We start from the raw sequence: 15617 nt of genomic DNA, 5'->3' as shown, positions 1-15617 counted from the left end.
GAAGCATTGTGTCAGTTCAGTAGATCGAAGTGGAGAGAATGGATCCAGGTAGCCTGCGTGGCAGGTGTTCAAAGGGAGGAAGAGACGGAAACGAGAAGGACGATTAGCCCCTTCCGGCCACGCAGGGAAAAGCGCGATCGGAGGGGACAGGAGGGCCACCCAGCCTAAAATCCAGGAGCCCAAATAAATACTGGCTTTCCGAGATCCTCTTGGAGGGATGATACTGGATCCATGTCCAAGCATTTGGTAAGGGGTGTCCCCAAAATAGAGACCCCCTTTTTCAGAACAGGCCCTAACTAAGAACTGCTTTGGTTTGCGTAATACTTTAAGATGGGATACGGTTTTTAATCGCACTTCTCAAGCTCAAGGGATGAACAAAAATAATAGTTCAGAGTGCACAGACCATACCAAGGGAGTACCCCCTTGGATCCTGAAAGAAATTTAGAACAGACATCTTCGTTTAGCTTCGACATATTAGCAAGCGGTGCAGATTTGGCATAAAATATTGTGTTTGTAGTGTCGTATCTTATCCGGGTTCGTCAAAAGATTTATGAAAGTTGCACCGAAGACTCAAAGGTCCTCCTGGGGTCAAAGTCCGCGGAATAATCCGCGCCTCTCCCCAGTCTCCTATCCCACTCTGTTGATGTCCCCCTCTCCCAGGTTCAAGAAACGTTTCTGATTCCTGGGCCATTCTTTCAGAAAGTATTGGATTCACCAAATGTGGCAAACGATGGCTGTTATTTACTGCAACTCAATCGACGTTCTTGTTGGTACCTCTAATGCCAAAATCGCTACAGACCTTTACATGCCGCGTAGCTGCGCCGTTGCGGTAGTTCGGTGGTTGCGAAAGCTTGGCAAGCTTGCAAAGTTGTTATGCATTTCACAAGTTTAATTATTACAAGGACAAGTTATGGACGTTGTTTCATAATCCTTCTGTTGCAACAGGGTACAGTAAAACACGCGCTCTCAGTCTCCGACTTGGCAACGAAAGACAAAGCAATTTCGTAAGGACTTGTCAGTCGATCACGTGGCAGGTTTACCCTGTGAAACCACTGGTGGACAGTAAAACATTGGCGGGTCTCAGGTGATTTCGATTACAAATGCGTTTAGCATTAATATTCTTGCTCATTCTTCTTCTGTATATTTGTGGAACACCAGCACTCTACTAGTCTACCTGAACCGTGAGATAACGACAAAAAGTAAGTAGTAAGTTTTAATTCTGTTCGTATAAGATTCGAAGGTTCATAAATTTTGTTATGTGATTTAAGCTTACGTATACCGTAAGGTTATTTTCCCGGCGTACATGAATTTTCATTGTTTCGCGTCGAATTTTCATGTCGAAATATTATTGCAATAGCCGTTTATACGTATAATTATTCTCACCGACAGACTTTCGCTGAAAGTCTTTTTAATCTAGCGTTTAAATCCAAATTTTTCTTTCTTTTACAGCCAAATTTTAAGTATTTTTCATATCGACATTTCCAGCCATTTCAAAGCAATAATCAAACATCCGTTATGGTCATGAAACGCTCAGTCCTTCTCTTTGGTAGCTTTAAATATATGTCATTTTTAATATTTTTTTTGGTAAGAGCCGAATTGAAATTAACTTGTGGAATCGCAATTTCTAAGCTTAAATTTTATTCTAGAACTAAATTAAATTTTCTTAGAGAAAGTGCCTGGTTATTGAAATGTCTATAAGTCTTGATAATACGTTCACTTGTGAATTCGGTTTAAACGATGTAGCCTTAAAAATATGCTTTGTTTTATGTTCCTTGCATTTAAGCTTATGATTGAATGGAATTATTCAGCTTCCCAAAAGAATGAAAGAAAAAACAGATGTACAAACACTGTACATCTTTGTTTGGGATTGGAGACGTGGAGATGCCTTTGCTGAATTAATTACACAGCGTTGCGCAAAATTTTACTGTAAAAATCTCTTCATTTCTTGGATCAAGTAAAGGTCCTTGTCACATTATTTTAAGATGTTGCATGTAATCTCTTGAAAATGGGATCTGATTGATGAGAACAAAGATGTTTTGTTAGGTGAAGGCAGTAAAAGCTCTGTAACAATTCAAGTTCCATGGAATCTCAAATTTTTTTAATTGAAAATTAGATCCGATTTATGCACCTACCGTATTTATTCGATAAAGCGCCCAAACACAAATAGGCGCCCACCTCAACAGCGCTTCAAGCTGCGACCATTTTGGTCGCCATGGCGAGTGAAAAAAAAAATTTGGCGACTAAATTTTCCAAACAGGTCGCCAATTTGGCGACCAGTGCAGTGTAAAGGGCTGGCTAGGCATCATTTGTTTTTGCAGTATAATTACTAAGCAATTTCACCACAAAATTTTCCGTTATAACTATTTCAATCGTGCATCTTGCTTATCCGTTTGGCTTGGACTGTGCTGTTTGATGTCTTTGATCGTGGAGCTGCCATTACTGTACTGCACGAGAATTAACTCGTTTTGTTTGTTCCTTACCTGTTTCTCTTATCATTTATTTACTATTCTGCATGATCCTGCAATGAACATTACCGCGTCGAAACGTTCGCCAAACGATTTCAATTCGGCTCATCATGGTCAGCAGTATTACTCTATGTAAAGCGACATGAAGTGTCTTCTTCTAAAACGTTTTGCTTTTGGCGACCAAAATTTTTCTAGTGGCGACCATTTTACAAAAGAAAGTCGCCAAAGGGCGACTTCTGAAAAACTTGAGCTTGAAGCACTGCTCAAATAAGTGCCCATCCTGTAGGTAGGAAAAGTTAATAAGCGCCCAGCCTTGAATAAGCGCCCACCCCACCCCCCTAAAACGAGAGCAAAAGAGGAATTTTGATTATTGTTGAAGTTGAGATTAAAATTGACTTAGTACTATTTAGAGACTATACCAAAGACGGAGTTTTTTTATTTTTTTCTTACTGAAACTTTCAATGAACATTGAAAATTCAGCTTTCGTATACCTTCATGTTTGGTTATATATGTTGTGGTTTAATTTTATCTTCAAACCAGTTTGATTTTTATTTCCCTTTGTCTTAGATTATGATAATGAATATGAGACAATGAAAAATAAAAATCAAACTGGCTTGAAAAATTTTAAACCAAATATAAAATTAAACCACAACATATACATTGTTTTCTTGCAAAAGAAACATACTGCTTGCTTAAAATGGTGAAAATTTAATAAGCGCCCAGCTTTGAATAAGTGCCCACCTCGAATAAGCTCCCACCCTCAAAGTCTGAAAATTTAATAAGCGCCCGGGGCGCATAATGTGTTAAGCTGCAGGAGGGGGAGACTGGACAAAGCCCAGGCATTTGAACTAAGTTGAGACTGCCCCCCCCCCCCCCCCACTATGTACGGCCCCAGGAGCCCATCAACTGGAGCCTCCATACGTACTGTATCCTTGAGTCAACCCTTTCCCGTATATTTTTATTTTTAGAAACACATTTCCCGCGAAAACATTGCTCATGCGGTCAGACCACATGCAGCGCAGCTAGGGCGACGATGTAGAAAAAAAAATGGCGGTCAATGTCGTACGCACATTCCCTGTCTGTTTTCCTTTATAATTTTATCTACTTTCCTGATTTTACAGCCGAGAGAGCCTGGTTTACTCGTGAATGAATAACGGTTAAAAGTTAATTAATAAACCACTTTTTTGTCCTTGAAAATGAAAATGAAGTCAGTTTAGTCATGGCGTTGATCGGAAATGTGTTTTTGCTTCAGTCGCTTGTTTGAATCTTTCCGATTTCTGGTTTACATGGACTTATTACAGTGTTAGACGTATGCAGTGTTAGACGTAGACAGTAGTGTGAGATTTGACGCTGGATTTGTAAGATCTATTCCCGAACGAAAGCAGTAATAATTTAATATGGCCGAGCTGTAGCGAACGCGTGTTCTTTGATACGGCGACAAACACTATAAACGTGATGACTTCGATGCAAATTTTGACTCTCCGTATGCTCCAAGATCCAGCCAATATAAGATCATCATGCTTCGAATAAAACCTCAGGAAAATGATATGTGTTTGTTTCTTCTAAAGTCCAGCAACTGGAATTATGGCAGAGATCGTTGAGTCGCTGTTGCAGAGGTGAGATTTTGCGCATCTTACAATTTTAAAATTATACGCGTACAGGCCAACGGCCTGAATGTTACATCTTTCTTCGGTTAGAGACCGTGTGATCCGCTTATTTCAATCCCCGTACATTTCTTTCGCTTTGTATGTTTCCAAAGAGAACTGACTATGCCTGTACTATCTGGAGAATTCTAAAGCCGAACGGGTCGTTTAGCCGAAACGGCTGTTTAGATTCTAATGTTTGTCTAGTGCCTTCGCCACGAAGGACCAAACCTGTCAACCCTAAGCGTTCACAAGCTAGCGCTTGTCTGAATTATTGTCACTCAGAGTTTTGAATGCCTTGTAGAATTTGATTTGCAATGTGTTGGTACAGGCCAAAGTGCGTACCTTGTTTATAAATTTATACCATTGATACGTTCGTTTGGTGTGAATGTTTACAACCCAGTAAAATTTATTGTTCGCAAAAACGATTAGAATTAGAATCGATCAAGCTTTTATCAAGCTGCCTTCTTATCAGAAGAATTACACGGCAAATAATATTGACCGATCTGTTACGCCTATCCATCATCTTTTCAAAATATATTCGTAATTTCGCAGTTGCGAGATCGGTCTCGGCGCCTTTCGATTCGAATAATTGCTCTTACTTTTTTGACAGACCTGTACAAAATTCCGCAGTTTTTTTTAGTCATAGCATTACTTGATGTCTTCCTTTGAAGAAATACTGAATTCAGACGACGAAAAGGAACATCATTCTGCCGTCTTCCGTTCTTGTTTCGCCATTGTTTTAGAAATCACAGCTTGCGTAGCCACAGCGGAATGCAACAAATGATTGACAGAGGTGCGAAATCTCCCGCGAGAAACCCCGGGAGATTAGTTCTAAAAATAAATTAATACGGGAAAGGGTTGACTCCAAGGGTTAGTATGGGAGATGAAGGCTCCATTTGATGGGCTCCTGACGGCCCTGATTAACCAATGAAAAACTTGTGGCCTTTCCAGTGGCAGCTCTTGTGGAATCAAATCAGACTCGTGACCAGATGACTGATTTCTGGAACAAGCACTCCATGGCACAGAGTGTTGAGGAAATGATGTTGGACAGTAAAGCCGAGACGTTAACACAGGATGAGCACCCTGAAGTCATGGGAATGTTGCCGTGCATCAAAGGAAAAGATGTTTTGGAACTTGGAGCAGGCATTGGGTAATGACAACGTCTTCACAATCATTTCGTCAATGCTCTAGTTTAATTGTTTCCAAGGCTGTGCTCTAAGAAAAATTACAAGGAGCCCAAAGTTTCCAAACTATGAGATCTAGGGTGCCCAGCATAAAGCTTATATGAAAGAAATAAGATAATCTGGTCGCCCAAAGACAAGAGTTAGTCGCCTGAGGCACCAGGGCACCCTTAGAGCACAGCTCTAGTTTCGTTTTTTGGTTTGGCATTTCGAAAGCAGTGTGCTCTATATTTTCCCTTGTGTCATACCATAAATTGAAGCAAAGGAAACTAAAAATCAAATTAATTTTTGTTTAGATTATAAATCTCTAACAAAAGATAATTATTTTAGATAACTTTATGGTATTACTTGGAAATAAGCAATAATAATTAATTAAAAAAAACATGTCCAGATTCTCTTCATTTTCATCCTGGTGTGATTTTACCACAATCATGCATGTTAATGAGAATTTTGACTGGTTTGTGTAAAATTGATGACTACAAAAATTAACTTTTGCCATTCTCAGGTTAAGGTTACTTTCAGCACAAGGATATAAAAAATATTAATTGTCTAGAATCCAATATGTACTAACTGACTAGCACTTCAACTATTCAATTTCCAAGATTGGTCTCCAAATTCTCAAAACCATCATTAATAAAATAACATAACAATCAGTTAGGAGAACTTGTAATTGAAGTTTATTTTTGCTGTTGGCAACATGTCGTAGTTAGTGTATTGGACTTAAATTCACAGTCCTGAAATTCAAACCATGAGCATTGTGGTATGTGTTGTATTTGCAGGCTTGAGACTCTAACAATGCTTCTCTTTGGGACCCAGAGAATAGAAACACTAGCCAGCATTTTTTGGGGGGAGGGGGAGGGGGAGGAGGGGGAAACCAGGCTAAATGCTGGGGGAAGATAGGGGTATAAAATGTGATGGGCTTGCTAACAGATCTCAAGTAAGGGGAAGAAATAGAAGTCCTTTTTCTGTTCATGCCACAGAAACTGAGCTTAGCACAGGGATTTTTACTTAGCTCACATTGCCAAGTTTCACCGTGTTTCATCTTGTATTATTATTTTAGCAAGTGTCAGATCCACTGTGTGTGAGGAGCCTCTTGAAAACCACCTTTGGTGAGTGAGGCTACCCCTCTGAACTCAGAATCAGTGAAGTACTTGACTGTTTGATCAGGTAAATATGTCACAGTACTGGTACATGTACATCATACATGTATCTTAAACATTTTTTTTCTGGCTTACCTTAGACCTGCATGTTTTTCCATCCTTAAGCACATTTACATTAAGGTTATACAGTCGAACCCCTATTAAGCAGCCACCCATTAAACAGCCACTCCCTATTAAGAGGCCAGTTATCAAAGTCCAGAAAGTATTCCAATATTCCAGTATTCCAATACTGTAAATAAAACCCTCATTTGATACCGGCCACCTCTATTAAGCGGGTGCAGCAACCTTTCGGCCGTCCCATTGAGAATCCATCTATTGTTTTAATCTCTACACGCTTATTATCGTCTTGAGGTGATTTCGTTGTCAGTAAGCTATTAAAGTGATGACCATTTGATTTCCTGGCAATGAAGTGACGTTTCTACTGCACCTTATGCTAATTTCTGATGAACCCCTATTTAGCAGCCAACCTCTAATAAGTGGCTACTTACCATTTCTCCAAGGGTGGCTGCTTAATAGGGGCTCGACTGTATAATCCAATAGTGTACATATTAATATAACAATTTAAATGCTTTGCTTAGTTCCTTGGCAACCCCCTGGGTTGGGGAAAGGGCAAGAAATTTATGTTCTCCAATTGTCCCTGTTCTTGGGCACAGCTGCTGAGGCAGCCCAAGATGTTAGTCCCATTAATGACCAATAAGTTAATTAGCATGTTGATTGTTTACTAAATGCATGTATAAGATTAATAAATTTCTGATCTAGAATTACAAGTACATGGAAGAATATTAATTATCTAATGTAGGTTAAAAAATTTTATATTTTTTTTATTATGTAATCTGATAACCACGACTACCCACAAAATTATTTGTTTTTGGTGCAAAAATAATTTATACACCTTTATTTGTTTTCCAAGATCAAAGCTATATAAAGAAACTTGTGAGCTTCAAGAAGCCCTGACAATGTCCACATCAAATAGAATTAATATCACAGATGTTTTCAGATCCAAAATTATATCTGGGTTCTTGTTTTTACTATCTTTATTGTTGTCTTTATTCTCTGACTTAATTTTGATCTTGAAACACAAATTTTTATTTTTAAAAATACAGCAACTCAAAGATGGGTAAAGTTTTAGCTAGGTTACTCATGTATGGGAGGCGCAGTGGCCTAATGGTTAGTGCGCTGGACTCCGGATCGAGCAGTCCGGGTTTGAGACTGGCCACGGTCATTGTGTTGTGTTCTTGGGCAAGACACTCAACTCTCATAGTGCCTCTCTCCACCCAGGTGTATAATTGGGTACCAGCAAACTAATGCTGGGGGGTAACCCTGCGATGGACTAGCTTCCCATCCAGGGGGGAGTAGAAATACTCCTTGTCCGCTTTGATGGGCCACTAGGCTTAGAAGACTTAACCTACTCATGGATACTGACAATTTCCATCTGTCTGCAAGTAATGAATTAATAAGCTTGTCTTATACCCAAACAAGTTTTTTTGTCATATATGATTTTAACAATTTTACCTACCAAAAGAACATTTTGTGCTTAGAATGAGCCATATAAAAATCATGCAATTTTCTTGGGCTGATGGCGATATTTCAAGATATTCAATTATGCATAATAGAACATGCTTGTTGGATTATGGTGTTTCTTTATAATATTATTACTTAGTATGCAAGGATACTAATAAGAAAATGAAGTACATCAACCCATGCTGCATGGAAATTAATTTGAGCTATCAAAAGTACTATTCATATCAGAGCAGAATTTGATGATCAAGTTTTGACTCTTATTTTTTTTCATACAGTCGCTTTACAGGAGATATTGCCAAGGAGGCTCATCACGTCACTGCTGTTGATTTCATGCAGTCCTTCACTGACAAAAACAAGGAAATCAATGGAGCAAAGTTTAATAACATAGATTTTGTGTGCGCAGATGTCACAAAGCTTGAACTGCCTCAAGGAAGGTAAGTTTACTCAGTTTCTTTGCTAGAAATAATGCTGAATGATAACTCAACCCTGTATAATTTGGCCTTTATTTGGCATGTATAATATGTACCAAAATTACAAACTATTACTAGTGCCATTATACACTGTACCAAGTTAACTTGCAGGGTTGTGCAATACACTCAACCAAGGTGAAATTTTCCAGTCTTGTGAAAATTAAAGAACAAAACAGTTAAGCTTTAGTTCAGTAGGGTTCTCAGTGGTTAAGGCAACAGTAGATGGCATTTTACTGTCTTTCAAAACAAGTAGCTGGCCTGCATGTTCTGGCTTGAAAATAAAAGGCTTGTTTATACAGCTTGTTTACTAGCCACCAAACACTACTGAGAACTCTGGGCCTTCTGTTGGTTCAGTGGCTAAATATGACTGCATACGGCTCATGTTAGAGAAGCCATATTTTATATTGTATGAAGGGATCTAAATTTTCTTGATAGAAGGTTTCAATTTTGCCGTATTAAATCCCTTGCAGCTATGATGTGATATTCTCCAACTGGCTGCTCATGTACCTGTCAGATGAGGAACTTGAAAAGCTGGCAATGAACATGCTTCAGTGGTTAAAAGACGACGGATATCTCTTCTTCCGCGAGTCATGTTATCATTCTTCAGGGGACATGAAAAACTCTGAAAACCCAACGGTGTACAGAACACCTCAGATGTACACGGATCTCTTTTCTGCTGTCAAAAAGCAACAACCTGATGGCAAGTTTACAGGGTTAGAAGTGGTGACTAAGCGTTCAGTGGAAGCATATGCAAAGGTACATGAGTGTTCAAACAAAAACATAAATAAAAGATTGTGAAGCATTCAGAGTGAAAAATTATGCCAGGGTTTGTACAGGTGCTGGAAAGTCCTGGGGTTTTATTGTGGCACTTTTCAGGACTTGAAAGTCCTGGAAGAAGACTACCAGTCCTGGAAAGCTCTGGAAATCTGTTGAACTTAAGTAACAAATGAATTCTAAGAACTAACGTTGTAAGAAAGGTGCGGCAGACAAAGGAGAAATAATATTTAATGTGAATTTTGGAGTTCTGGGAAAATCAATCTGAGTCCTTGAAAAGTCCTGGAAAATTGTTTGTGAAAATGGGTACAAACCCTGTATATGCTTGTTATGAAATTAATGGAAAGTTTTAAAATTAAGTGGATAAAAGGGATGGCTTTAGGGAAAGTTATGTTTTAACAGTTTACTTTAAATTATTCATTCGTTAATTTAGGAAGCTAATCTCTGCGGCAACCATGTTGTCATCTCCACTAATGAACACTTCTGTAGGTAGACACCTCTTGTTAGTGGGAACTTTGTTATGGTCCTGGCTGCATATGTAAAAACTACATTTTAAATTCCTCATAAGGGTACAACTTCTAAATCTAAATCAATCTAAATGTCTCAACTTACAAATTGATGTCTCAGTGGTACTGCAAAGAGAAATACCTGTATCTGTAGGATGGCATTAATTTGCTTTGATTTATATTTTTATATAGCACAAACAAAACAAGCATCAGTTTTCTTGGTTGTGGAAGAAAGTGTCAGTAAAGAATGGAGGCAAAGGAAGCTTGCAAGAATTTCTTGACAACAATCAGTACAACAAGTCTGGCATCCTCATGTACGAGAGAGTATTTGGTCACGGCTTTGTGAGCCCTGGAGGAATGACCACAACAAAGGTATCAATTTATGGAGACCTCTCCTTAGATTTTCATTGTCTTTTCTTGTCACATTTTTGTCATCCTGAGGGTTCTTTTAGCTCAAAATCAATCCACTGATTTTGTGTTTTGTTTTGCACATCAAGGAATTTGTTGGTCGTCTCAATCTTCAGAGAGATCAGGAGGTGTTGGACGTTGGGTGTGGCATAGGTGGTAGTGCATTTTACATAGCTAATGTGAGTACTTTATTCTTACTTAATTTCGCAAAAAATCGGGAGCCGAATTTCGCAAGTATTAATTTTCGCAATTGCAAGAAAAATTAGAGCAATTTAAGTGTATTAAATTTTGCGATTTTTTCAGCGTCTTTATGGATAAGTCGTCATAGACTAAGAAACTACTGAAAATATATGTTGAAAGGTCTGGCTCAATGTAACTACAAGGAGCCTGTAGACGGAAACTTTGGTGACTATAATACTAAAGAGGTTTTGGACCATTTATAAGCTGAAGAAAACAATTAACAGAGGGAGGGTGCTAGTCAAAAACAAGACGGAAATATATTTTTGAAGGGTAGATAAGTGCAGTTCCAAACATTTAATTTTTTTATTATTTTAATTGATATTACGGTATTAATTTTCACGTGTTTAAATTTTGTGTTTATTTTGAAATTGAAAAATCGCAAAAATAAGTACTTACGAAAATTAGTAAGAATAAGGTATCAATCCATTGTCATATGGTATGTATCCAGGGTTTTCAAAACAAGGCAGCGACTGCAGGAGTTCTGCTTGCTACTTGATCATAATTATGTTGCCATTTTCTCTGGTCAAAGCAATCAGCTCACAACAAACAAGTCACATATTGTCACAGCTGCCTACTCTTCCACTGTACAGTTGCTGACATTTACTTCAAAACATTTCGAAATCCCTGGTATCAAGCCAATAAAAAAATTAATGTTTTTTTTTGCACTCTGCCTTGTAACATTTAATCAATTCAAACTGCAGCACAATCATCAAGATTGTTTTTGTTTTTGTTTTAGACTTTCCACGCCCATGTTCTTGGTCTTGACCTGTCCACTAACATGATCAACTTTGCACTTCACGCATACGAAAACTCTAAAACAAGTCAGGTTTGTAGTGGTTTTACGTTCATTTTGTATAAATGATAGTTAGCAAACACTAGCAGGGTGTTTGTTGTGACCCCTGATGCTCTCATCGTGTGGTGGAGAGAAAACAAAATTCACTGTTTCTCATGGGACAAGTCATTAAACTTAGCACATTGTTGAAAATTTATTCTTTTTTCACACACACGCTTTGCATCTAGGTCAACTTTTTATGTTCCAAAAATTCGAACTAACTATGGCAAATTCAATATAAGATACAATGGACCTATATTATGGAATGAAATTGATGAGAGATTTAAGATTCTATCTCCTCATTCATTTAAAAGAGAATTATCATTGCATTTCATTAATTTCTATTAAGTTTTTCTACTAATAATTTAATTTTGGTATTTCTGCCATTTTTCATTTTTTTTTTCCTTTTTCTTTTTACTATTATCTTTTTGCTGTTGTTGTTGTTGTACATGTATACGTGTTTAAGAATTATTTGTTCTGTAATCTACCACCTTGTGTAAAATTGTAAAATGTAAAATGCCTCTTTTCTGACGTTGTATTTATTTTAAATTAATAAATGGTGGTCACCCAACAAGTTTAGCTTTTTAGTTATTTTGGGTGACCAGCAACTGTATGTATTTTTAATTTATTTATTGTTTAAACATTTCTTTGTAATTTTACAGTTCAAATAAACTTTGTTGTTGTTGTTGTTTTTCAAATATTTAATATACCTCCAGTCATTGCTGCCATGGTTCTGTAATGCAAAAACGGATTAAATGCAAGTTCAATATTCTGGCTGATGTTTGGGAGTTGTGCAGTTTTGTTGCCCTATAATGCTTTTAAGCATGCCACATAAGACATTCTCATGCAATAAAAAAAAAGACATTTGAAGTCATGGGGTATACTATTGGGTTGACAATTTTTATAAAAATTAATACATTTAATGAGAATAATTTAATAACTGTATAAAACTAATATAAATTATAATAATTATTGTCACATTCTTTTGTTTCAATAGGTACAATTTGAAGTGAGTGATGCCACAAAACGAGAATTCCCTTCTGAAAGGTTTGATGCAGTTTACAGCAGAGAGACCATTCTTCATATAAAAGACAAAAAAGCTCTTTTCCAGAAGATTCTGGTAAGTTGCACTGGCATCAACTAGACAAATCTTAGCAAAGATGTAAGAAACCGAGAAAAGGCATAGGTGCCTGCTTCTGCTTAGCCATTTCTGACTGCTAGTTTTTTTAAAGTCCGCTACTGGGTCATATTCATGTAGTCGATAGATGGTGTCGAGGATTTGTGACATGTCCGGCTGGAGCGGTCTAGTTGCAAGGTCATCATCATCATCATGACTCATCGTGCCAGAAGGCGCATAAGGCCGTCACGCTTTCTGACCAACACTCCCTGTTCTGTCGCTTAGGGCTACCTTGGGGCCCATCTGCTGGCCTTTGTGCTTCCCACTGGCTTTGATCCAAGAGCGTCATTGCAGCCCCAGCAGTGACACCCCAGCTCTGTAACACACCCAGTGTTGACACCCCCAGTGTTGTATCATTGTCCACGTTTCTGGTTTCTGTAACAAATTGTTTTTATGGGGTAGGGTTGTTAATCCTATGCCCAACCCCCAACCTGGAGGACCAGGGGGTCACTCTTTGTCTGGTCTCTACCCTTCGACCTGTTCGGCATGGGTGGTCCTACCAGGAGTACAAAACTCCAGCTGACATAGCTCTGGGGGTCATTGAGACACACAAACCACCCCATCACGGTAAGGTGGTGACCGCATTCGGAGCAGTGTTGCTAGCTGGTTTTCCATTGATTATTGTCGTCAATTGATTGAATTATTTACTAAAGTGACTGTTTTTTTCACAACAGAGATGGCTCAAGCCTGGTGGACAGTTACTGATAACAGATTACTGTTGTAGTCCCGGAAAACACTCTGAGCAGTTTAAAAAGTATCTGCAAGAACGTCAGTATCACTTGATTGATGTTGAAAGTTATGGAAAGGTGAGTCCACTATCACTGCAAAGCCAAGCATGCATATTAACACCACAGCATCATAAGCTGCTTCCTAACTTCCCATGAAATTCTTGTAAACAACTTTTTCCTTGATAAAAGTATGAATCCTGGCCATGCCTTGCATTTTCTCAGTGGGAAAGGAGAGCTTCATTTGTCATTTTGGTCTTCATTTGTAACTGTAAAACAATATGTTCTTTTGGTTTTATGTACAGACTTTGTGTGAAGTTGGATTTGAGGCAGTCACGGCTGAAGACAGAACAACGCAGTTTGGACAAATTATAGAGAGTGAACTGAAGAATTTTGAGCAATCCAAAGACAAATTTGTGAAGGTAACGTGGTTTTGTTCCTTTTAAATTGCCGGTAAAGTGAGTTAGAAAGAAGTACAAGTTGTACTTATGTGACCCTTGAAGAGTCAATCAGGATTGAGAATTATGTGAAGTATGTATGTACATTTTGATGAGGAACAGACTTCAGTTCAGCAATCTGGGTAAGTTTGATAAGGTGGAAAAAGAAAGCTTGGAAGTAATATATCAAACACGAGAGGCAGTGTTTCATAGGGATATCAAACACCAAGAAGAGAGTTGAAAATACGACGTGCAGCAGACTATTTTTGATGAAATTCGAGGTGTTTGGATATCCGATGAAACACTGTCTCGAGTGTTTGATATATCTTCCTCAATTGAAACAAAAACTACGGAGTAAACAGAGAAATAAAATCGTTAAAATTAATGCTTATTAAGATCGTGCAACCCTCCAAGTTAATTTTTATCCTTAGTGGCCATTTAGCCACCAACTGCTTAAGTTTGGTCACCAGTGAAAAATTTAGGTCGTTAAATTAAGCTCACACTTTCAATCTTTCTTCTCAATTTTAGTCGCTAAGTCAGGCCAAATCAGGCGACTTCGGTTCCAATTTAGTCACCAGCTCCAAAATTTTAGTCGCAATGGTGACTGAAATGGACTTGACTTGGAGGGTTGCTATGGTGATTCTGTTTTGTGATCTACTTATCATCTTTTATTCAGGATTTCTCCAGTGAAGACTACAGTTCAATAGTGAGCAGCTGGACAAACAAGCTGTCCAGATGCAGAGGCGGCGAACAAACTTGGGGAGTGTTTTACGCCAGGAAACCAATCAGCTCATAACTTAAGTCTCTTGTGATAGATTATCCAGAAACACCATCTCGCTGCTTCGTGACCTGGGCCACAGTGTCACTTTTGTAAAGCTTACTGTTGAAATGTGCAAATCGTGACAAAAACAACATGCAAGACAGAGGTGCTTGCAAAATGAATGTCAGGCTTTATGTACTGTTAGCAGTTGGTGTATTGCAAATGTCTCATGATTTTAGTTGGCCTAATGCAAATGAGAGGAAGTTTGGCTTAAATGAGTACTTTAGAATTCTACCAAACGTCTCGATTGTTTGCATCAACAACAACAATAACTTTATTTGTACCCAAATTTAATAGTGCTTCGGACTATGCAAGTAAAGAAGAGCCGTTTTATGAAATCAAGCCAACAAATTAAAATGCAATAATCAGTGGAATCAGTGATTCATTATTGCACCTAACAAAATAAGTCGAATATTTCTCATGTATCTTGTGAAAGAAAGCTTTTTTACAGATAACTGCAAAGACGTTTTTAGGAAAGATACTGAAAATGTTTCTCTTATTGACCAATCAGATAAGTTATATATGTTTACAGACAGTATGAAAATATATTTATACCAAGAACAATCAAAAGTGTATTTCATCGGTTACTGGTAATGTCCAAGAGTTTTTTTTAACTACGCTTTCGCTTTCTTGTTAGTGGTTAATGTTGACTATTAATTAGTGAGTTTTTTAAGGAAAGGAAATTGTAAAAATAAATTTGTATTTTGTATTCTTGTTTGAGTTGTATTGCAAGTCTTGTTGTGCAAATGAAAAAGCTCGTGATTTTCACAAAATCACATCTAATAATTGGTAGTAATGAATACGGTTCAACCGTAAGAAACCATTGTAAATCATCGAGATCATTCAATTTAGTCGGCTGCAAGTTTTTCACTTAAAATTTGGAACTTCCTTGCGAGCCAAATTACCTAACGTCCATAAAGCGGGGTTAAACTGCAGTTGTAGAAAGTTAGAGTGCGTTGTGTCCACCCCTCAACCAACTACTTGTACAGCCCTGTCAGCGACAGAGTTTGTTACGTTTTGATACTCGCCCTAACAAGAGTAAGAAAAACGCAGCGAGGGAGGGGGAGGGGGGAATCTCTCAAATAAAGTGGCAAAAATGCTCGTCGGAAGCTTTACGCTTACCGTAATGATCCGATTTAGCGCCCGGGGCGCTTATTAACTTTTGGCACAAGGGAGGGCGCTTATTCGAGACAGGGCGCTTATTTAATTTTTTTGAGAAACAGCCAAATATTCAAAACAAAAATTTGATAAATAT

General features: G+C 38.0%; 1 protein-coding gene across 2 annotated transcripts; it reads left to right on the top strand.

The window, feature by feature from the left end:
• The first annotated feature begins 641 nt into the window (after positions 1–641).
• On the top strand, positions 642–15071 carry LOC144651228 (uncharacterized). 2 transcript variants are annotated; one of them, XM_078511145.1, is made up of 11 exons: positions 642–1199; positions 5063–5261; positions 8249–8407; positions 8914–9199; positions 9916–10095; positions 10221–10310; positions 11108–11197; positions 12201–12323; positions 13055–13186; positions 13411–13527; positions 14219–15071. In XM_078511145.1, coding segments are annotated over exons 1-11 (1497 nt in total). In that variant the 5' UTR covers positions 642–1198; the 3' UTR covers positions 14339–15071. The 2 variants fall into 2 exon arrangements, with proteins under 2 accessions (XP_078367271.1, XP_078367272.1); XM_078511146.1 differs by lacking the exon at positions 642–1199 and adding an exon at positions 6353–6459 and having other exon boundaries at positions 5121–5261.
• The last annotated feature ends 546 nt before the right edge of the window (positions 15072–15617 follow it).

Source organism: Oculina patagonica, chromosome 4, assembly GCF_052425735.1.
Source record: "Oculina patagonica isolate OP01 chromosome 4, crgOcupat, whole genome shotgun sequence".
Taxonomy (NCBI): domain Eukaryota; kingdom Metazoa; phylum Cnidaria; class Anthozoa; order Scleractinia; family Oculinidae; genus Oculina; species Oculina patagonica.
Note: the sequence above shows the minus strand (reverse complement) of the source record. Positions and strands in the feature narration are given on the sequence as shown.

Bases quoted from the DNA above. Each gene is read 5' to 3' on its own strand.
- LOC144651228 (XM_078511145.1), top strand. The intron at 5,262-8,248 runs GTAATGACAACG...TTTTTCATACAG, and splicing joins GAACTTGGAGCAGGCATTGG to TCGCTTTACAGGAGATATTG. The intron at 13,187-13,410 runs GTGAGTCCACTA...TTTTATGTACAG, and splicing joins ATGTTGAAAGTTATGGAAAG to ACTTTGTGTGAAGTTGGATT.